Source organism: Orbicella faveolata, unplaced genomic scaffold, assembly GCF_042242905.1.
Source record: "Orbicella faveolata isolate gen_17 unplaced genomic scaffold, um_ofav_v1 contig_15, whole genome shotgun sequence".
NCBI classification, from domain to species: Eukaryota; Metazoa; Cnidaria; class Anthozoa; order Scleractinia; family Merulinidae; genus Orbicella; species Orbicella faveolata.
This window is the reverse complement of record NW_028301542.1, coordinates 7,072,123-7,095,743: the sequence shown is the minus strand read 5'-3', so window position 1 is coordinate 7,095,743 and position 23,621 is coordinate 7,072,123. Positions and strand designations below refer to the sequence as shown.

The following is a 23,621-nucleotide window of genomic DNA, read 5'->3' as shown; positions in this document are numbered from 1 at the left end:
ATTTCAAATAAATGTAATATAGTGGCGAGGCGGTAACAGCAGCGCGTTTTTATAAGGGTAGCAGTGCTTTTTACAAACTTCAGTGATAAAGCACAGATAATTCGTTGCAATACATCAGTGTCCCGAGGACTTTTGACCTCCACTGTAGCTATGTCGTAACACCTTTTGAATAATTTCACGCGAGAATTTGGCATCAATCAGGCGGGGTTTTTTAATCGATTCAAGAACTGACCAGCTAACAAGGATTGTGACTGCACAGCATTGCTAATTAATCACCACTGAGTTAAGAATGTTAACCACCTTAACAACCTAAAATCAAGAATAAAGTAAAGGCTTAAAACTAACTATTTGAAAGAAATATTTAATTAGCACCTTAAACTAACAGAAAACTTAAACAGCTGACTATGATGCACCAAAACAAACTGACGTGTACTTTAAAGTAAGCACCTATTTATAAAATATAACATGTTATAACATGCAAGCTAACAGCCGCTTCCAACATCGAACTATCGTTATGTTAAGCTATGTCGGTTTAGCTCGACTGTAATGCAACGTTTCAATCGATATCACGCCATCTCGCTCTCATAGCCGGCCGCGATCCTTTGAGTTAGCCCACTGGGCGCGATCTGAAAGTGAACTAGCATTAGCCACTGCAGCGGTTACTCTCTTTACACATGCGCACAATCAAACCGAAACCAGGATTTTCTGGTCCTGGTGTTTGACTAGGTGTTTTGTCACCGCTGACCGAAAACACGCGGGCTCTAGCACGAGAGTGTCGAGTTGAGTTTAACTCGTCCCCAGTGTCATCTTGTGAGATTAACATTATAAGACACAATGAATAGCACCCTAGCCGGGTGCCAAGAGAGTCAGTCGAGATGTTGATTTACTTAACGTCGTACCACATTTACAAAATGTTCAGTTGAGTTGTTCAACGATCTGAACGCAGTGCGTCTAGCAGAGAAATTAAAAGCGGGGTGTCAATATATACTGCTGAATTATATTCGGTGAATTGTCGCAAGAAATCCCTGGCTAAAAACGACCACTTACCATGGCTTTTAAACTACTGAGCCACTGAGAGACTCGACGTAGCAAGCTAGGCGATTCATGATTTGCTAGGCTCATACCAGTGGGAAACATAATTGTGACTGAGTTTGATACAACAATCTAGCGGCATTTTGACCAGGCCTTATGCTGTTTTATTATATAGCTATGTCTCACAAGGACTGGGAACTACCGAATTCACGAATTTGATTGGCTGAACGATATTGACCGCGGTCTAGATTTTCCCATCTAGACCGGTTTCATTTTGCGTTGAAAAAGTAGCAAACTAAAATACAAAAATGTTCACCATTTTCTTTTTTCTTTTTTCTTCTCAATTATTTATGAAAGTGCCAAAAAGCCTGATGACAAAGAAAAAAAAGTACAGAGGACGAGCAAATTTCGGCAGGTTTAAGTTAAGTTCATCGCCGTTCGCAAGCAAAATGTCAGCAAACCAGTTACATTAAACGAATTAAGCTAAGTCGGTCTGTATGGCAGAATCTTGACCTCGGTCGTGTGTACAGACCTCACTGCGTTGGGTCTGTACTCACGACCTCGGTCAAGCTTTAGCTCTTATTAACCGAGCTGGATGTCTGTATGGGAGAATCTTGACCGAGGTCGTAAGTACAGACCGAACGCAGTGAGGTCTGTACACACGGCCGAGGTCAAGATTCTCCCATACAGACCGACTTAGCTCGGTTAATAAATGAGATTAAACCTGCCGAGATTTGCTCGTCCTCTTTACTTTTTTTTTTTTTTTTTTTTGTCATCAGGCTTTTTGGCACTTCCATAAATGATTGAGAAGAAAATAAAAGAAAATTGTGAATATTTTTATATTTTAGTTTGCTACTTTTTCAACGCAAAATCAAACCGGTCTAGATGCTGGTCTAGATGGGAAAATCTAGACCGAGGTCAATATCGATTTCAGCCAATCAAATTCGTGAATTTGGTAGTTCCCAGTCCTTGTGAGACACAGCCATATAATAATCTCCCATACAGACCTCCAACTCGGTTAATAAGAGCTAAATAAAGTAACCGTCACAAATGACAACTTTGATGGCACAGAACCGGCGAAAAGAAACAGAATCTTTCAGTTAGGGTTGGAAAGACATTCTGCTAAAGCTCTTGTCCAATATTTGTTCATTTGGCTTTCCACCGACAATGCAAATTATAGTAATGTTTGCTACAAGTAGAACATTTGTTCACATGTGTATCACTCTGGATAATGAAATTTAAATGGATACTGATAAACTGTTGTAGGAGCGAGCTACGTCACGGTTTTGGCATCCTGAAAAGTTAAGCGTAAATTTTTAAAATTTTTCGTTCGTGATCTGTGTTAATCTTCTCCATCCTTAACCATCCTTATTCCTTTATGGTTTAATATTATCTCTTTGGTGTTATTCTATCTTAGTAAACTACTATTTTCAGGTTTTCTTCAATTTGAAGGTTATTTTGTACACAGTCAAAATACCTTTACGGGAGTAACAAAACGCTGGGGAAGATCCTTCATGGACTAGTAACCTATCTTGAGAGAGCAGTGAAACTCCAACAATTATAATATGGAGGCTACAGATACGTCAAACTGGTGGATTTTCCCTATGCCTTCCCCTGACGCCACCCCTCCTCGGGTTCCACTTTAGCATGTTACCGTCTCAAATTCTATTATCTTATATTCTGTCTGTCTTATTTATTATCCAGGCAAGCACGGCCTTTGATAGGAAAGGTTCAACATTTAACGAGGTACTTCATGTAACTTTTATCAATTGTACACATTTGTTTGCTCTGTGAATATACTTAAAAATTCTTGCGTGGCGTAACTTTATTAATTTGATTTGACGTTCTGTTAACGCTTATAAATCCTCAATCTTTGAGGGGTAATTTTGTGATATTAACTCTGTAACTGAACAGTGTCGAAGCTGAACTCTAAATCACTAAATTTAAACATTGCATGACATAAAAATAGGTGACTACCAACTTATATTGATTTTGAAGACTCAAGAAGAAAAAACTTATTTTTAATTTTAAAAGCTTTGTTTAAACATTTCCTATCTCTAAATTGTAAGTAAACAGTAAACAAAACACTGAGCACAAAAAATGGCTAAACTATTGAATGATAAACTGAGATTTAAACTAATAATCATAATCATACTTAAATGACCCCAATCAACCTCCGCCATTTTTGATGCTCTCGAAAATATTGATATTGCATGGTGAAACGTAGTTTTATTACTTTGCTGTAAGTTACGTTCCTGAAAGTATGTTTAATTATCTTTAGTAATTTCACCGTGATTTCCTTCGTTTCGACACGCTCGGAATAAGATAATAGCCAAACCCTTGCATGTAAACAAAATCAACGGTGTGGCTGACTAGGGCCCTTCACAAACAAGAAATTTCTGACAGTTTAAAACCCTTGTTTCTGAAGGATGATTTTTGTTCTCGTTTTTATAGTTGATTTATACGTTTACTTCCGTATTATGTCTTGTACAAGAGAGGATAAAGGATAAAAGGCCGGGTAATATCTTCTGTAGGCCTTATTACCTAGGTAACCCCTCTCCATTTTTAGCTCACTGCAGGTATCGGAAATCCCTGTGACGTGGACTTTGGATACAGCTCAAAAACACCCAGGCCAATGGCGGATCTAGGGAGGGGCCGGGGGAACCCGCCCCACCTCCACCCCCACCCCCTTATTTTGGGTAAGAAAAAATTGCAGAAGGACGAAAAGCCGGCAGGGCAAGCATTTCTGAGTTGCCTTTTACCTCTGCGTCAAAACGGATCTTCGATCGAAACCATTCATAAGAAAATATGGTTCATTTTCATGCAAATCAAACTCATTTTCAGAGGACTCGTTTTGACACAGTGACACAAGGAAAGGGCTAATCCAAAGGCTAATCCAAACATCACCTTTTGCTTAGCATTTGCATTGTTATCTCCTTAGGGCTTTCTTATTCAACTTCTCAAATGTGGACGACTCCTTCGTCTGTTCCGTGTGGTGCGTAAGCTGCATCGTTATACAGAATACAGCGCCATACTCCTTACTCTTCTAATGATTGCGTTTGCGATGATGGCTCATTGGCTCGCCTGTATCTGGTACGTGATTGGCTTATCCGAAGTATCTGACAATTCGACGGTAAGCTGGCTTTACGCGCTTGGAGAAGCCATCAACAAACCGTACGTTAACTTCACAATGGAGACTGGACCCGATGAAGGGTCTGCTTACGTCACTGCCCTGTATTTCACGCTGACCAGTATGACCACGGTCGGATTTGGTAATGTTGCTGCAAATACAAATGGAGAAAAAGTGTTCGCTGTAGTTACTATGTTAATAGGAGGTAAATTATTATGTGTTTTAGTCACATATATTGTTCGTAATCAAAGATTTAAAAGCGGAAACTTTAAGCAGCAACCACAGAAAATATATATATATATTTTAGGACAAATGTATTGAAATACAGTTTTTATCACTGAATATCGTATACTTGGAATCTTCTTCCAATAGAAACTCGTACTGCTACGAATGTAAATATGTTCGAAGCTAGAGCTAAGAGTTTTTTGAGTTATTAGTACTCTAATTCCAGTTTTCGAAAGTTTTACTTTTTACACTTTTAAGGTCCGGTATTACGGGCAACGTTTTTCTTCGACTTGTCTCGCAACATTGATGCATTGCAAGTTGAACACACTGTTACGCGTATTACCAAGTTTGTGACCAACTTTTCTCGTAGCAAAATACAGTGTTGCAAGTTGGGGCAACATGTTGCGCAAAGTAGACTCGAGTTCTACTTTCTGGAACAAATTGTAGTTTTGCTGCTCGTATTACCACTGTAGCTACAACTTGTATCGCAACAAATTTGAATTCAATGCTTGTGATTGGCTGTCGCGAAGCGCGCGGCAACGCGGCAAACAAAACAAAACAAATATGGCGGACGGTGAAGACGAGCGTGAATTCAAAGTAGACCAGTGACTCTCGAAAAGTCATTAATTTGCCCTGTACAAGTACTTCGAGGGCTATCATAGTCTTTGGGACATCTCGTTTGTCCCTTCAAAACAAGTAGCAAAAAAAGGCAAAAGGCTTGGAAGAACTGTCGCAAAATACAACTTTTCGTCTAGCAATCTGAAACGACACTGATCTTCATACTGAGAGAACTTCGCTGGCACGCAAAATTAAGAAGAAAATGACGGCTAGAAGTCGAAGTGGAAGTTCGTGGAAACGCTAAATTATACGAAAGAAGGCGCCATCTTTTATTTACACACGATTGACCAATTATAAGTGAAGATATTCCGCAGACTTGCAACACTGTATTTTGCTGCGAGACAAGTTGGTCACAAACGTGGTAATACGCGCAACAGAGGGTTTCAACTTGCAATGCAACAAGGTTGCGAGACAAGTTGAAGAAAAATGTTGCCCGTATTACCGAACCTTTAGTATTACTTCGATTCAAAATGTACTTCTAACCAACTCGGTGATGTGTTTACATGGAGTCCTGGACGGACCCCATATCCAGTTGGCCTTTATTTTTTAGGAATTTATTATTTCGTGTTTACATGTAATTATTTTATCGCCATGAATTGTAATAAACTAAACTAGAATACTTTAAACATGGCGGAGAAACAAAACAGCGGACTCGTCAAGAAAGTCCAGGTTTCATTTGATTTACAAAACAATGAATGAGATCATCACTTATCGATAACTCTCCTCCGAATTATTTTTGTTTATTTGCAGCTCTGATGCATGCTGCCATATTTGGTAATGTGGCCGCCATTATCCAGAAGCTATATGCCAATCGTGTTCGGTACCATTCCCGCGCCAACGAAATCAAACAATTCATCCGGGTACACAGAATTGATCAGGATTTAGCCAATAGGCTTGAAGATTATTTTCACACCACGTGGTCGCTTTCCGGCGGGGTCGATACTAGCGAGGTATGCATTGCACTCTATATTTCATCATTTTTATAAGCGAAAATATTACAAGAAGAAATATTGAGGGACTGAGTAGTTTTCCTTTGACTGTCGCAAGTAATTCGCGTTTGCTTTGGTTTTGTATTAGTGTGCTGCGCGATTAGCTGAAAAAAACTCGCAGCACTTTTTTCCTCGAATTGCGTCAGCTAGATCTATGTACTTCGAGCTTTGATTGGTTCACTGGATTGTCAGTGTCTTTTGTGATTGGCCAGAGTGATTATTATTATTATTTTGGTTTTATTACTCTCAATTGAAAACCACTCTACTGTAGAAAACATTGAATGATACTTATGTTTCATTTGAAGCCAACAGAATGACGAGTTTCAAAGCTTAAAGTGGATTTACTTCTATCACATTTAAAAAATTCTGTCTATTTCCCGCCTTTTCTAAACGTTTTCTTTCAATTAGGGTGCGTTTCTTTAAGAAAATTCAAGATTGGATTCTTAAATCCAAAAACGGATTTTGCGTTTTTTTACTAAACAGATCAATCCAAGATCACACGGATCATGGTGCATCATAGGAACCAAAGAAGCCTTGCCCAGAGTGGATTCCTTTGATGCGCCATGATTTAGAGATCTTGGATTAATCTGTTCAGAAAAGAAACGAAATAATCCGTTTCGGATTTAAGAATCCAATCTTGTATACGTACTCTTAATCTGTATCCTCAACAAGTTCCAACAGTCGCCTCTTCTCTCACTGATTCTACCTAGATTCTCACTACATTTCCGGAGGAACTTCAGTCTGACGTATGCATGCATCTTTACAAAGGACTGCTGGAGCTCAACCCTTTCAACCAGGCCCCGCGCGGTTGTATCAAAATGCTCTCGCTTCAGGTCCGCACGGTTTACATTGGACCTGGTGAGGTATTACTGGCACAAAATGACGTCATCAACGCTATTTATTACATTGCTAGCGGATCCATGGAAGTGCTCCAAGGAGAATCTGTTGCTGCAATTCTTGGTAAGTGTATCTATTTCACCGTGAGTCTTTCCAAGTTATTTCAGAGCCTTCTTCCCCCGTATAGCTTACTCGAAAGCATTTCCAAGACAATATTTAAAATAAGAAAATATTTCCCGCGTTTCTATCGAAGTTTAGAAAAGTTTAAGAGAATGAGAAATTCCGTAGGGCCGAAGGCAAGTGTTTCCAAAGATTTTTCGAGTTCTCCTAAACTTATGAGCTCGAAATTTCTATGGCGCGATAGTTGACGAGGGCTGCGCGTCAACTAGCACCCATACAAATCGAGAGCAAATAATCTAATTGTTTTAGTATAAATCCACTAGTCGTTCAAAACTTTATCTTAATCCTCTTCACAGACACTTTGAAAACACAAAGAAGCGACAACAAGTTTGTTAACAATTACAACCGCACACTGCTAGGCTACTTACTGTCTGCAACAGAATATCATATTCTGATATAGTGAGTACAAAGGCGTCGTGCTAGTTCCGTCTTTCTGTAGAGTTAAGGTAATGCAGCTTTAGCGAGGGGCTCGAAAAAAGTGTTATTAGCTATAAAATCGGACTAGAATTTCATAGGATGCCTCCTCGAGATCTCTGCAATTCTTCTCTTTCCGTTATAGCGTGTGATAAAAAACGGCTTCTTCCTCATTTCAGGTAAAGGAGATCTTTTTGGGGAGGACATCTCACGCAAGACTCCTGCAAAGCGTGCAAATGGTGACGTCAGAGCTCTGACGTATTGTGACGTTTATTACATAACACGTGAACGCTTGCAGAATGTTCTCCACTTTTACCAGGACTTCACGTTCAAGTTCTCCGAGAATCTTGAACTTACATACGATCTGGGAGCGAGTGAGGTAATGCTTACTAAGCCTCGATTCCTTATTTCATATTCTTTCCAAACCAGCGTGGTCGAGTGGTTTGCGCGCTGGACTTGAAATCCGGAGGTCGCGGGTTCAAGTCCCGCTCCGACCACTAAGCTGGAGTTGTTTCTCGGTAGATCCTAGTTCAACTCCTCGGTCATGCTTGTAAATAGCCAACTGGTCTAACTCCCGCCAGTTGGGACTTTTAAGCCCACTATGTTTATCTAAAATAATTGCTTCCTCCCGTTTAAATGGCAAGCCTGAGAACTAGCGAGGTGTAGCTAAGAGCATTGACTGCCATAAAAACATTTCACATTTCTTTCAACAACAATGGCATATCATTCAGTCTACAAATTAACTTGTCTAATGTTTTTTACCTAAAAGGTACCTACCTTGCTCGGTGATCCAAAAGTAACTTCCCTCGATAATATCTTCAACTACGTTATATGGCAGAGAGGTAAAAAATACCAAAAAAAAAAAAATACCCATTTAACTTAGAGATAAAGACACGGTTGATGTAATCTAACATCGACCTCCTGGAGGTTTTCTCGTGCGAGACTTCACAATAGTATGTTCCTCTCTCCATTTCCAATCGTAGTTTTTCTGATGCACTTTTCTCTTTTCCATTCTTCCAGCGCGATATCTGGCGGAGAGGAGGGTTGGACTCGATATCAGAAGACGAAGAAGAAGACAACGAGGGAACGGAAACGAACGCTCTTGATGGCGTCTTCAATCACGTGAACCACGCTAATAAATCAAACCATATCTATGGCAACTCGACCCGGTTTAACAGAAGGCCTGGGCACAAGCTGAACCTCTATAGAAAACCTAATCATTTTAAGGCCGCGGAATCGTGGAGTGGACTCAAGAGAAATAATGCAACGGAATGGAGGAACCGAACTAATGACGTTGAAAAACAACCGCTGTGTGTTCTACCTCCGGAAGAAAACACTTCGGTACAGCAATCTCCACGATCATTTATTCGTCAACTTGCAGTCGAGGTAAACGCGGGTTCTAACGATGATGCCCTGGAGTCGTCACCGAAGGAAAAATCTTCTCCAGCTGAACCTTTTTCTGATCCAAGCCTGGAGTGGGATCAGGAAAACTTCGCGTTGAAAAACGACTCCAATTCGTTCCATGATGAACCAGACGGTGAAAGTTTTGAAATGAAAACCATGAATGTCGGCATTGGAGTATCTGTGACGGATGACATTGCGGAGGAAAGAGAACACGACGAGGGAGACAAGCTCCTCACAAATCACGAGTCCTCTGAGGATGAATCTACGGATAACAATTCGCAAACTAGGGACTCGCCAGAGCTGGCAAAGAGATGCAGCAGTGATTTTTCCAAGCATCTTTACTTAGGGTGCGACGAAAATGATGTAGATAGCCCGGTTTCCTACGCGAATGGAGATCTCGGTGCTATCCCTGAGACAGAAAACATAGACTATTCGGCGGCTGGGACAAAAACGGAGGACGCTTCACGAAGTTTATATGACAACGTTCGAGACACATCAAGAGATTTACATGATGATGTTGACGACACTTTAAAGGGTTTGTATAACGGTGGCACTCTCGGGAGTTTATATGGCGACGACATTGGAGACACTCTGAGAGGTTTATATGACGACGATGTTGAGAGTATTGGATACACCGATTTTGATACCATGGTTAAAGGGACCAGAACTCCTCGTTTCGTCTCGTCTCCAACTCACAGTAGCTTAAACAAAAGTCCCATCCAGAGCATTCCTACGTCACCCATAGAAAGCACACACGGAAGCTGTAGAAGTGGTTTTTCAGAGCTTCCATTCAGAGGGAGCTTTACGGATAGTTTCAAACTTAGCGGACCTACCACTCCATATGGAAGTCCCCAAGGAATTCCTCCATCTTCTAATTTCGGAAACCCCAGGGACTACCGACAAAATTCCGCAGGAAGTTCCAAAAAGTCCGGTCGGTTGCTTAGCCTTGAAAAGCCTGATAGTCCACGAAATAAATTTGGGGGCATCTTTTCCGAGATGAGGGCCCAAAGTCCCTCTCCTGGGAGTCTCAAAGAGGGACTCTCTCGGGAAGGGCGCGCACGAAAAGGGGGTTTAAGACGTACTTTAACTGAGTTCAATTCGCCTACTAACTCTTGCGGCTCTTTAAACGACAAACCAGTAGCATCCTCCCGGAGGAGGAAGGTTTCCGGGGCTATACAACCTCCCACGATATTTGCACCACTTGTCGCGAACGTGAACAATCCTTATAAGGATTTCGTTCCTCCTGTGCGCGAGTCCCCGATCACGTGTGACTGTGAGCCAGAGGACGAGATACCGCGCGAGGGTCTGGGACTGATTTCAAACGATGGGAATGAATGTGACATTTGTTACGAAAGGGGAAGCCAAAATTTTAAATCAGAAAATTCGGAGGATAAAAAAGAGGATTTCTACAAAAACACGCAAGATTTTATCACTGACAAACAACTCCGTTGTTTGAGTGGTAGAAGCAGTGCAGAACAGTTCGCCAAAAATGATGTATTCTCTTCACGAACGACTTTAACATCTGAGACTTCGTTTGACAAGTGGGAACCGCGCAGCGATCCTTCTCAGAAAATTGACGATTCATCATTTGAGTGTAACTCCGTTAAAGAGCTCACCGACTGCTTCGAGCGTCCGCGGTCATCATACTCAAATCTTCACCAGCGACCCAGCCTTTCTGGGGCTTATTCGACGCAATGCATTGAACAGGAAGAAATCCCAGAGAGCGACGAGCTGTTTCGTCCAATGCGATCTAGTTTCTCAGAGCCTCACCTGAGTGTAAGAATTCCCGCGCTCGATGGAATCGCAGAGCACAGATTGTCCGAAGAAGAAGTGGAACAAGCCAGTTTAGTCAGCCAGGACACAACGACTCGAGATCTCGAGGATATCTTCAAAGATGTCTCCAGCACCAAACAAGCCATAGAAAAATTAGGACTGATTTTGAGTTCACCAGAGCCAGATATCTATACAGATCTCGCGGACACGAAAGAGACAGTTCAAAAACTAGATCAACAGGTTTTAAACCTGAATAAAGACGTTGCGTCACTAAGCACTGACGTTAAGACCGTTTTGGAGTTGTTGAAAAGTCTGAAAAATGGTCAAGTGGTTGTATAATCAAATCAAACTGGAATTGAAAAAGTACCAGCAGATTTCACATGGAAAAACTTTGGTAACGAAGGCCAAAAAAAGTCCACATTATAATGCATAAACGCTGTCGCTACAAAGTGTACGTACATGTAGTAGTTATAGTTATGAAGATCTAGTTATAGATATTAAAAACGTAATCCTATGGTAGAGCATGATGCAAAACAAGGGAATAAGTTTTGGCAAGAGAGGATAAAGAGTACAAGAGCTAAATCTCGTATACAGGCCTCAGTCTCAAGGTAATGCCTCTGAAGCTATTTTAAGGCATGGTACCCAGTTCTTAATCAGATAACATTAGGGAGTTTAGGAAAACCGCGACGGCAACGGCAACGGGAACGTCGCTAAACAAAAGGTTTAATGAGCAGAACAATGGCTTTGCACGTGCGTTATAATTCTTAGTACATTTCTTTGTCGTCCTCTGCAAAACAACAACATGAAAAGACCAAATTCTGTTTTCTGGAGAACGTGAACCCCCACGACTTATATTTTAAAACCTTTATTTCAACTTGATCGCTATGTCCCAGATTCAGTTTCGTGATAGTTTTGACAGTGATAAATAAATGAGTTTAAAGCTCGAGTACTGCGAGATTCCCAGGAAAAATAAAAAATAATTTTAGTAAATGGTTTGAACCCTGGAGTGTCAGTAGCTCGTATGGTGTGATCGTCCGGGTGAGGTTAGTTCTGAAAAGAACTGTTGATGGTGACTGACGTTTCGACAACCTGAGCGGAAGTCATCTTCAGAGTGAAGTGAATAGTGTTTGTCAGTCGATGATGTTATAAGTCTGGTCCTTTGAACGTGATTGGTCAGTTTAGCCATGATGGTATTGGCTGAAAGACTCGTGTAAAGTCTGCCATCAGTCATTGGTCGGTTTCGATCCGTCTATTCTTAGTCAAATTGGTCGGTTTTTGGTCCGTCTACTATTAGTCAAATTAACTCGGTCTGTTAGAAGTCCGTTTGTCGGTTTCGTTTCCGTCATGAATAAGTTGTTTGTCGGAGTCGCCGACGTGGTTGCTTAAACTCCCTATTTGCGCGAGCTAGACACGCGACAGGATTGGCTAATTCTATAACCACCTGTGAATTCTGTAACAGTGAGTGATCTAAAGATTACTCAATGGGGACTTAACCTTGGGAAAAAGGCCTTAAGGGATCAATTCAATTTTTATAGACTGATTGGTCTTGTGTGTGGCTTCAGTCTACACAAAAACTTTCAAAGACTGTGTTCATACTTGGTGTGAGTACTTGGAGAAAAGTTGTGTTCACATTAGTACACAGGGAGAATTGTACTCTGGCACAATGCTTAGACATCACGTTGAATTAAGTGTGAACATAGGCTAAGTTATCCAAACTTGAGAGCTCCTGTTTGCACCAGGCTAGCAAATATAAAGCAGTTGTTTGCTATTTATAAAAAAGCTGAAAATAATTATTGTAAAAATGATGTACAAAAAAGGTTCGTGATTACCATGACGCCATTTTCATGATGTCAGGACAATTTTGATGCAAATCCTCACTTTTTATCTGAATCAGGGGGCACAGAAATAGTCGTTATTTTATAAATATGTGTATTTTTCCATAAATTATGATAGAAAATACTGTATCAGTATAGAACATAAAGAGATTATATTTTCTGTGAATAGTGAGAATGTAAATAAATAAGTAAAGTTATACGATCCATGGCTTCAGAACATAGTTTTTACAAATTTTACTTAGAGGTTAAGTGAGATTTCCTATTTTCTTGAACAGAAACAAGAACGAACATTTTAGAAATAACTAGCCTTTTCTCACCCTCGCGGAGAGCCTGTTCACAGGCTAAGATATAACCAATCTCGTGATGCGATGTGGATAGCCAATGGGGACTTACACACTTTTATCTTCCGCCGCGAACCATTCGCGCAAAGCCCGTTGTGACATCACCCACGGGAGAAGTGGGTACCATGTCTAAAATTAGTCTGAGTGGGATAACCTTTAAAAGAAATAAAACCAACACGGTAGATAAACTCTCTTAGCCTTCTTCTTCTCTTGATAAAAATAAATCATCACTAGAGTAGACACCTTCCATAGAAAGCACTTCTCAAACAATGTAACCCTAGGGGTGACTATCCCCATATCAATTCTCATAACTGCTTATAGTCCATGATCTTGATACGAATCGCCAAAACCTACCATAATCGTAACTCCTTCTTAAACTGAATGACAAGCGTTTCCAGGGTGATGTTTCGTCTTTTATCCTAGTTTTGACCTACAAATTAGGGATAACTCTGGCAGTTGTCAGTTTTAGATTTAAACACACTAATTCATGAATTCAAAGTCCTAAAAGATAACGCAATCACCCATTATCACCCTGTCGACGGTAGAACCTATACATTCATTAAGACAGAAATTTTTAGCTTCTCCAAGGAAGCAAAGCTTCACTTAATTAACTTAAACACTTACTGCTTGCCGGGAATAAGGCCGGAATGTCAGCATGTTTGTAGCGCGAGATACTCAATGCCGTCCGCCATATTGGATTTGAATACCGAGAACACCCTGGGAACGATTTTGTAGAGCCCAGACTTCTCTCTTATATGCTGGTTAGCATTGAACAAGATGGTGGAAAAGTTCGTGTGGTTCAATTCGCGATCGGGTGTAAGTTACGCTAAAAAATAATGGCAAAGAAAGAAAAGAAACGTGTTTCTATATACATCGATGTGAGCAAAGATTTCTTCGAATCCGAAGTAATTCCTAAACGCGAGCCTGCACTTCTGCGAGGACTAGAAATTGGAAGGGCTCGGGAAAAATGGACTCCAGAGTATTTGGCAGAGAATGGTGGCGAAAGAACAGTAAAAATCCACGTTTGTCCAACTGGAAAGATGGATTTTATCCACAAAAACTTTGCTTACAAGTAAGGCTTGCAAGTTGAATTACAAAATGTCCCTGGTTCTACCTAGACAGACAGACAGACACGTACAGACAGAGACAGACAGATAGACAGACAGACAGAAAGGCACGCAGACAGACAGACAGACAGACAGACAAAATACCTTTATTCGAGCAAGATCAGACTGCTGGCAGCTGGTCTTTTCTCTTAGGGTCAGATGAGCGACCACATAGGGGCAGTATAGACTAAAAGGGTTTGGGGCAAGACAAGAAAAAAAAAGAGCTTTGACTCTTGAAATTTTCAAACCCTATGTCAGCCCAGTAACGGAGTACCTGATTCGCCAGTTTGTACTCAATGACAAATAGTAGACCGATTGAATAAATAAGGTGTAATCACTTTTCAGGGAAGCATAACAAAGAGCCTATGGCAAAAACTTGATTATCTTTGGAGAAGCTAAATCTGTTGAAAATCAGTTCTTCAAAAGCTGAACTGTAAGAAGCTTTTGAGTTTTGGTTCTCGAGAAGCACTGTGCAATGAGCGCTGCAGCTCAAGAGAGAACTGGCTAATATTGCTAACATATTTGCATCATTTTTGAAATAAATATTTATAATCCAAAAGGATCAGTTGCTGCATGGCACAGTAAACAGTTCAAAAGTGGTAAAAAATAATAACTCAGTGCCAAATTAAAACCAATTTTTTTATAGCAGACATTTCAGTCCTAGCCCTTCCTCAGTGCTAAGGTTAGTTTCGAATGGAACACGTCGTTCACGTCATTACGTCCTTGTTACCTGCCGAATGAATCATCACATGATCTTAATTAGGTGGCAGCAAGGATGAAAACATGTGAGCTGAATCTGTCTATGTTCCTTTTCAATTAAATCTACATTTTGCTTTTCTTTTCAGAACCCTTCCATTTAACCAATTTGTTAAGCGTGCTAGTGAGGATGTTCATGAAGAATATTTCATTTGCCCAGTAAGTAGAGCATTGCTTAGTTCAAGTTCTGTTTCTGTGTAGTGAATTTATAATTAATGTAAGGATAAATTTTGTTTTGTTATTTAGTAGATGTTAGATATTGATTAAATATAAAGGATTGAGAACCCTAACCCTAAGCAGCGGTGGATCCAGACCTTGAGCTTAGAGAACGGGGGTGGGGGAGGCTTTTCTTCCTTCTGCATTTTTTTTTTCTCAAAATAAGGGGGGAGGGCCAGGCCCCCTGGGCCTGTCCCCTAGATCTGCTACTGCTAAGTTATCTAGAAGAAAGAAGTGACAGGATTGATTTTTGATGTTTTTTTTCTCCTGCCTTCTAGGAGGAAAAGTATTACTTGAGATCACTTGGAGATGATCCCAGAAAGGTAATATAAAATGTGCAAAAAGTACACTTACCAGGTATTGTCTCTGTATTATATTATTAACACCCACTTCTTTTGTCAAAGTACTGGTAGATCTTTGAGCTTACTCTGTGATGTTTTGTGTGAAATGGTTTTGACAGGAAGAGAAAGCAGTGTTAAGCTCCTTTTTTCCCAACCTCATTCCCAGGGGAACAGTGCCGCCCCATTAAGGGTGGAGGGGGGCTCTTTCCATGGGAAGCTCTTAAAACCACTCCAAATAAAAAGGATGAGGGTGCTTGTCATACCTTTTAGGGGTTAAAATTGCAGTTTTGGTAGCTCTTAGGGTGTTCAGCCTCAAAAGGTCCACAGCGGGAGCTTTTGCGGCACCTTTTAGGGTATTGAGCCGAAAAAAATATGACAGGAGATAATGTGTTGTTTTAGAATTGGTACCTCTTAGGGATGAAAAACATTTCAAGCAACACCCACAAAACAGGATCTTGCTACCTATTAGGGGTTCTTTTCAAAATTTCAGACAAGCGTCCCCTTCCTTTTTATATGGGAGTCCCCCCCCCCCCTCCCCGGGGGAGAAGCCCTGAGGACATGGTTGCTCTTTTCCCCTTTAGGAGTCATGTTGGTTTGTAAGCAGTTATGAGTAAAAGAAGACTCTTCATAATACCGAGGATTCAAAAAGAGGATAACTTGCCTTTTTTTTTTTTTTTTTCAGCTTTTCACAGTAGTCTTGTATAAGGGTACTAGTTTTTGTAGCGCAACAACTTTGATTTTTAAGCTGAAGTCATACCAACTCTAATGCAATTTTAAAGAGAGAGTGCCATTTATTTAATATATTTATGATTTTTTTTTCTTTTTGGCAGGACATCTCAGATATCAATGTGCAGTTCCCTAACTTGGCTCAAGACATTAACATCCCAAAGCTTTACCCTGAAGACAGATTCTTTTCCAGTGTGTTTAGAATCAGTTCACCTCAAGGACAGTTATGGACACATTATGATGTAAGTACTGGCCTGCATCCACTTCATAGTCAGTGTTACTGGTCTCATTGATTCATTGAGAAAATCTCCCAACATCATTCCCCTCATCAGTTTGTAATTTAGGCCCCATTCACATGTATCTGGATATTTTTGAATCCACAACTTTTTTTCCTGATTCAAAAATTTTCCCGTCCACATGTAGGGTATTCAAATCGAATTCGCCTGTCCACACGCATCCGATGGTATCAGGATTCACTCTAGAGAAACTAGGCCTACACGTTGTACTGCCATATTGGTTTATTGTTTGGTAAGAGACTGGACACGATTTTGCTATGTCATCAGATTCGAAAATATCCGCATTCACCATCCACATGTTATCGAATTCATTGCAGATTTATTTTTTTCCACTCTGGAGAGCGGATTAAAAAATATCCGGATTCACTGCCAAATTCGCCAGGTGCATGTGAATGGAGGCTGTATCCAGAAAGAAAAAGTTGCGGATTCAAAAATATCTGGATACGTGTGGATGGGGCCTTAATAACTGAACATCCTACAGGCATCCTGATTGGTCAATACCTAACAGAAATTAAGACAAAATCTGATAGGAAATCGAGCAATTTCAATTTTTAGTGGACAAAAACCATGTACCAGAATAATTTTAAGTATATATGTTACTGTCCTTTTTGCATTTTCTAAAAGCTTAAGATATAAAGAGTTTCCTGAAATAGCATCTAAAACAATTTCCCATGAGAACTTGAAAACTAATAAAATTTCAAAGCTCAGAGAAATGCTGCAAACATGGGTGATATTTTATAATCAGTTTCATTTTACCATTACTTTCAAGTGCTCTATTTGCATTTCAAAATTATTTTGTTTTTGACATTTGGTTTTGTTAGAAATCATTTCTTTCGAGAATATGTTTAAAACAGTCACACAGAATTTTGTAATACTGTGTAATTTAAATAAACCCTGTACAAAGATTTTGTTGATTTGTTAAGTAACACAAAGATTTCTTGGAGTATTCCGACTTACTCTCCCTGAAATAATTATTTCTCAGGTTGTATATGAAGCAGGGCTGTCATTTAAGACCGTAACCCAATAACCCTTGTTACTCCTGAGTATTCTTGATTTTCCCTTGATGCTCTGGGTGAAATTGCCTGTTGTTGATAGAATTTACCCACAAAGTGACAAGTTTGCTATGGGTGTGGAGAACAAGGCTAAATATGCAGTCAGGTGATTCAAAACTTAATGACAGTCCTGTATAAAACATTTGTTAGAATGGATCATCCTTGTTCCTGGGAGGAGGACCAAAGCACCATAACCTCCACTGTCTGTGCAAAGTCCAGTGCACAAATTATTTTTCAGTGCACCCCTCCCTTTGCTTAGTTATCTCCTTGAATCATACCATTTTATGTTTCACTTCCATTGAATTGATCTATACCAACATTTAGGTCTTTTACCTAAAAGAGCTTGTAAGCACAATAATTATTATTATTAAAAACTGGATCCTTGGATAATGCAATTCGAGAGTTTTCATTGGCTTGGCCATCATGGGTTTTAAGGCATTATACCACTGCTGTACTAATATGGTAAGCGTGCGCGTGATTCTCTTGGCCGATATTGTTCCTTTTAGTGTAGTATATTACGGGGGCATTTTTAATAAAAACAATTCTTCCATAGTTTGCACTTGTTAGATATGAGATGATTAGAGCGAACTCATATCCAACACGCGTTCGTGGAATAATTGTGACACTGCTGTTGATAAAAAAAAAACTATAGTCCAAGAACTTTCCGTATTTCTCAAAACATTTTTTTTTTTTCTTTTTTTGTAGATTATGGATAACCTTTTGATTCAGGTAACTGGCCAGAAGCGTGTTGTCCTATACAGCCCACAAGATGCCACAAAACTTTATTTAAACGGTGACAAATCGGAAGTGTTGGACATCGATAATCCAGACTTGTCAAGATATCCAAAATTTGCTGAGGCAACACCGTTTGAATGTTTCATGGAACCTGGTGATGTTCTGTTTATCCCTGCCATGTGGTTCCACAATGTGATATCTTTACAGTTCGGGGTAGCAGTCAATGTATTTTGGCGCCATTTGGACCCATGTTACTATGACAACAAGGACACATACGGCAACAAGGATTTGGTGCCTGCCACCAGGGCCATGCAAATAATGGACCGAGCTATCAAGGCCTTGGAGGAACTCCCTGAGGAGTGCAGAGATTTTTATGCGAGAAGAGTAGTTTGTAAAGTTAAAGAAAAATGTTATAGTCGAAAACACATCAACAGTTTTAACGAGGCTAAGAAATTTGAATAAATTAAAGCGACAAATATTCATGTTTGAAAAGTGCACATTTTGTTGTTTGCATATTAAGGAGCTAAGCAGCGAGAACGGTGACGCCGAGGGCGACGCCTACTCAAAAAGGAATTTCTATTTTACCAACGAAATTCGCAATTGTCTAGATCTGTTCAGTACGCCTATTGGTCTAAAAACGTGCTCAGGTTAAATATGCAATGACAGCGTTCAATTCCAAATGGAAATGCGAAAAAAATTAGCCGTTGTCGCTCGCGTTCCTCAGACAACGCAGAACTTTGTCATTTCACGTTGTCAGGGACCTTACGCAGATACGATGGCGACGGCGAGAACGACGGGTATTAAAAAGTGTGTTTATATTTTACTTTGGAATTTCGCATTTATTTAGATCTATTCACTGTGTTTGTCGGTATTAAAACTTGCCCCTGCTGAATATGCTACAAATGCGTTCAGTTCCAAATAGAAATACGAAAAATTAGCCGTAGTGGGTCGTGTTATTGTCAGCAAACTTGGAAATTGGTCATTTCACGTTGTTAACTTGCAGAGGACGGCAAAAAAATCTACCAAGAATTAGAATGTACGTGCACAGCCGTTGTTCTGCTCATTAAACCTTCTGTTTGGGGTCGTTCTAGTTGTCGAAGCCGTCGTGTTTTGCGTAAGGTCCCTGACCGTTGTTTTGCAGAAGACGGCAAAGAGATGTACAGAGATTTATAACGCACGTGCACAGCCAATGTTCAGCTTGTTATACGTCTTGCTCCTTAACGAGCTACATAATCCTCTATCAGAAAAAAGATGGCGACTACCACACTTAAATTCACACGAAAACTTTAACAGCGCTTATAAAAACGTACAGAAAGCTCTAACTTCTTCAAACCTAGCATACGCTATATCGTTGGCACGAGGAACAAATATTGCAAAAACATAGCTTTCCTTGTATGTTATGGCTGTGTAAGGTTCGCATGGTATTGTGATAAAATGTGCAGCCGCCATCTTTTTTCTCCCTTCAGAGGATTGACTGAGCCCGCGACAGTGGTTTTTCTGGTCGGCGTTGTTGCTAAGTGGCATGATGTGAGAGAAATGAAACTCGACAAGTTAATGGATAATGATTGAAAATGGTTATTTGCTCAAAATTGACAATGAAAATAATTTCATAGTTAGTCGTCACTTCCTGATTGTTCCAGATCTACAAAACTCAACGATTATCCTTGGATTTTGTTTGATAGTTTTGGCCCAATTGCAAAGCTCTTTGGTCGATTTACTTATCAAATGTCCGAGTTTGGTTTGAAATTATCATCGGCAAATAGGAATAAGTTGGTTTTCATTCACCACGAAAATAGGCTTGCGGGGGATGGCGGGGAGGGGGGGGGGGGGTGGGGAGTGTTGGCACTTCCCTGTGCAAGTTAAAGGTATACGCTACGCTGAGTCGTGCCATTTTTATGTCGAAAGTGTCAGTGTGTGACATGGCCTTCTGATCAGAAATTGGAATTTTCTTTTTTCCCAGGAAACCGTGAGAAAGCATTTATACATGATTTCATTTATATCTTAATCAGTCCTCTTTAATAGACCAAGTTTCACCATAAAACAATAGACCTCAATGCGAAGCCCTGGGGAATAAGCCCCACAAACTCGGTAATTATTCCCTAGAGTCTCGTACTGAGGTCTATTGTTTTAGGCTGAAATTTAATATATCGAGATTGGTCTATTTCAAACCGGAAAAGTGCGATTTGAACTCGACAAGGTCTGAAACCTACTGTCGAAAAACACCGATCAGTTTTGCTCGAAACTACAATCCTGGCCAAAAGGGTTTGGAAAACTTCCCTTTATTCTCGCTTTTTTTAAGTGGAAGCTGCGAGAAACCCGCAATGTACAGTTATAGTAATAGTAGTAATCTTTCCTTCCAAACCCCCTGAACAATGTTGAAGTCCTTTGTTTGTAGCCCAACAAATCTTCGACAACTGGCACCCACATTGTCATGGGGGGATGGGCGTAAAGCGTTTTATAGAAAAATGAGAAAGAGAGTCCCATACGATTTGGCCAGGGTTTTAGCGTCAGGATTTAAAGAGCGTGTCTGCACATCCCTCGGAAAAAAAAATAACCTTAAAGAATTTCAAGTACATTCCCCTCTCCCCTTCTTCCTTGGAGAGGTGATGACATCTCCAGGGCACTCAACAAGGTGAAGACACAGGTGTTTAGATAAATCGACCAACTTGTCAAAGACGTTGAGAGTATTTTAATAATTTCTTTCGGTATATTTGTTTTTCAGAGCACTTAGGGAACTTTTTCATTTTGTCTGTTTGCTCCTTGCTTCATGTTTCGGAAACCCGGAGCCATAAGATAATTGATCAACGTGGTAACCCAGTATTGTTACAGTAATTTGAGGAGGCAGGTTTTCTAGTTAAGTGTACGAACGTTTTTTGTCTTTGTGAAGTCATGAAAGTTCACTGTTTTCAAGGTGAAATCAGTTCTAAACAGTCGTAATTCTTTCCAATTTGCAGATGCAACAATGCTAATTTGTCATCTTCTGAGTTTATATTTGCGCAAACTTTCGGTTTCTCATTTCGTCGGCAATTGTAAAACTATATAGTAAAAAATAACTATGCTTCCGATTTTGAGACAGTGATCTGTTAAACAGAGGTGACACTTTTGAAGTGTCGATTACATTATTCCAATAAAAAAAAATGACATTTCAAGTGAGTACCCACCAAATTAACTTACAGCTTTAATGCAAATATATCGCATTAGTTTGCAGAAAGAAGGAACTCCTTGAGGGCTTTTTCCTATTTTACATCAGCCACTCCACATTTATATTGTTTCCATTATCACAGCCAAGGAATGAAACTTAACGAAAAAGATTGCAGATCTCCTACACTTAAAGCTGTGCGCGAATCAGTTGAGTATATTTTAGTTTTTAAATATACCACTTTTCAGTCGTCTCCGCAAGCTAAGAATATTTATACATTTATTTATCTGCTACACCCAAGACTTCTTTTTCTCTCCTCGACCATATTTCCTAAGGAGTTCTGGATGAAAGGAAGTCATGAATTTGCCTTATGACCTAATCTTCGACCTAGCTGATTTGGAAACCGGAAAACAAGTTTCGCACCATTTCATTTGAATTTCACTCATAATTAAATTTTAACTTATTACACCAAGGCTGTTAAAGCTTGCTTTTTTTGCACAGAATTCTTTGATGTCGATTCTGACGTTTTGGAGTACCTCGAACAATACCATTTTTTTTTTTTTTTTTTTTTTTTTTTTTTTTCAATTTTGGCTGAGCTATAAACGGGAAGGCTTATTTCTGGGGTAATGGGAGGGGAAGAAGGGGTTTGAAACGGCATTAAAAAGAAAAAAAAAAGAAAAAAAAAACGTTAAGTTCTTGGCAACAAGAAACACAAGCTAGGCACAGGTAAACAATTACGCAAAATACAGATGTCGTTGTATGAATAAGCTTTCTCGCAATGAAATACTGGCTGGTGAAGTACACAAAGTAAACTGAAAGTTTATATCCGGGGGGACGGGGGGGGGTTGTCTTATAACCAAATAGTTTTTTGTATACATATAGATGGGCCTATAACCGTGGGAGGGGGGGGGGGGGCGGACTTATAACCCGGACCGGAATTCTACAGTATGTTAATAACCCCTTGATTAAATTCTTTATGTTGTGTTGATTGTTTTGCTGTTGAATATGTCACTCTTCAAATGGCAATTATGACAACTGAACGGAAACGAAGAAATCACTGATGTGTGACCAAATCTATTTTTCACAGAAACGGAAGAGGTGGGATTTAACTTTCACTTATAGTTTCCATTGAAACATGTTCTGAAACCTTTTGTGGAAATTTGATCTAACTCCAGCTTTCTAGAGGTAGTATTTATACCTGATCGTACCCTTTTGTATGCTTCGGCGGCATATAAGACAAGTTTGGTCGAGCCATGGTTGGTATTTTGGCGAGACGCAGCCGAACCAAAATCCCGGGGGGGGGGGACTCCCATATGGAATGGACGGGGATGCTCGTCGTCTCGCTTAAGGGTGTAAATTTCGGATTTTGGTCTCGCTTAGGGTGTTCTGGGCAAAATGTCATTATTTTTAGCCGTCAAGGTCTCGTTACGGATTGCACGCGAAGAAATAACAAAACAGAGAGAATTTTGATTCTTTATATTTGCTCATCATGTAAACAAATCCGCCATCATTAAAAGTCAATGTACTTTTTATTTGTGTGTTTCATAAACTGGTCTCTTTTAGGGGTCTGCATAAGCTTCGGCCACGCCCAGATTGGTCTCTTTTAGGGGTTAAATTCAAAATTTCCGACGAGCATCCCTGTCCACTCCATATGGGAGTCCCCCCCCCCCCCCCCCGGGACCAAAATACACCTACGTTTGATTACCAGTCGCTGTTCGGAAGAGGAGCCCGCGCTTGTCTCGCGAGCCAGTTACAGAGAACGGGGAAAATCGAGCCTAAAATACCCATAACGAGACCAAGGGAGCCTAACAAGCCACCGAAGCGTACCAGAAAAGAACGATTAGCTATTTACCGAACCCAAATTCGGCCGAGTCGTGGCCATATCAGGTCAGCGACTTGATATTTCAAGACAGTAGATATAGCTTCTGATTGGCTAATTGCGAGTTTGGGTTCTGTAATGATTTAAATTGATCGATTTCCCGGGTAGTCGTTTGTACATGATGACGTTTGCCGTGAAAGTGTCAGTTTTAAAATACATGAGGTTTTACGTATGGCAGTCTTTCCAAGCCAAATAAAACGTAAATAACTCAAATCTGTTAAACTACGTTCTAACTCAGGAAGAAGAGGCAGAATTGTGGGGAGCCGGGAGAAAAGTTCCTTAAAAAAGACTTTCAAACATTTTGCAGGTAATGGGCTCTTGTGCTTTATAGGTTTATGCAATCGGTGACCTTGTTTTCAAACTGACCGTTTATTAGGCCGTCCACACTATGCCGGCGGAATTTGAAAACGGATTTTTTTTTTTTTGTGACATGACCTAAACTGAAAATGTCATTGCCAGTTTTCAACATCCAGCGACGTTCAAAAGAAACTCAAAACTTAAGATCCTTTTAACACAGACGCGTGAAAATTAGCTAGCCTGGAAACCAAACTGAGGGAGTAAAATGGACGTATTGTCCGTTCGTGCGGAATTGGAGAA

General features: G+C 40.1%; 2 protein-coding genes and 1 long non-coding RNA gene across 3 annotated transcripts in view; 2 read left to right on the top strand and 1 right to left on the bottom strand.

Annotated features, from left to right (window-relative positions):
• Window positions 1–13,635, top strand: part of LOC110055188 (uncharacterized) — a 32,462-nt gene extending 18,827 nt beyond the window's left edge. The window contains exons 6-11 of the mRNA XM_020761557.2: window positions 2,737–2,778; window positions 3,974–4,367; window positions 5,756–5,955; window positions 6,705–6,954; window positions 7,605–7,804; window positions 8,446–13,635. Of these exons, the coding sequence (XP_020617216.2) occupies window positions 2,737–2,778; window positions 3,974–4,367; window positions 5,756–5,955; window positions 6,705–6,954; window positions 7,605–7,804; window positions 8,446–10,941 (3,582 nt within the window). The 3' untranslated portion in view covers window positions 10,942–13,635. The remainder of the gene's footprint in view (window positions 1–2,736; window positions 2,779–3,973; window positions 4,368–5,755; window positions 5,956–6,704; window positions 6,955–7,604; window positions 7,805–8,445) is intronic.
• Window positions 1,779–13,462, bottom strand: LOC110055190 (uncharacterized). Its single transcript, XR_002297300.2, has 3 exons — window positions 13,403–13,462; window positions 12,755–12,932; window positions 1,779–4,313 (listed from the first exon to the last, which is right to left on the bottom strand). It is a non-coding gene; the product is annotated as an uncharacterized LOC110055190 (long non-coding RNA).
• On the top strand, window positions 13,615–18,498 carry LOC110055189 (tRNA wybutosine-synthesizing protein 5-like). The gene is made up of 5 exons (XM_020761558.2): window positions 13,615–13,850; window positions 14,730–14,799; window positions 15,135–15,179; window positions 16,028–16,165; window positions 17,977–18,498. Exons 1-5 carry the CDS (start codon window positions 13,615–13,617, stop codon window positions 18,466–18,468), a joined length of 981 nt encoding a protein of 326 aa, XP_020617217.2. The 3' UTR covers window positions 18,469–18,498.
• The last annotated feature ends 5,123 nt before the right edge of the window (window positions 18,499–23,621 follow it).

Excerpts from the sequence above, each read along its gene's own strand:
- LOC110055189 (XM_020761558.2), top strand. The coding sequence starts at position 13,615 with ATGGCAAAGAAAGAAAAGAAACGTGTTTCTATATACATCGATGTGAGC. Across the intron at positions 13,851-14,729 it reads CACAAAAACTTTGCTTACAA|AACCCTTCCATTTAACCAAT; the intron begins GTAAGGCTTGCA and ends TTTTCTTTTCAG. Across the intron at positions 16,166-17,976 it reads AGTTATGGACACATTATGAT|ATTATGGATAACCTTTTGAT; the intron begins GTAAGTACTGGC and ends CTTTTTTTGTAG.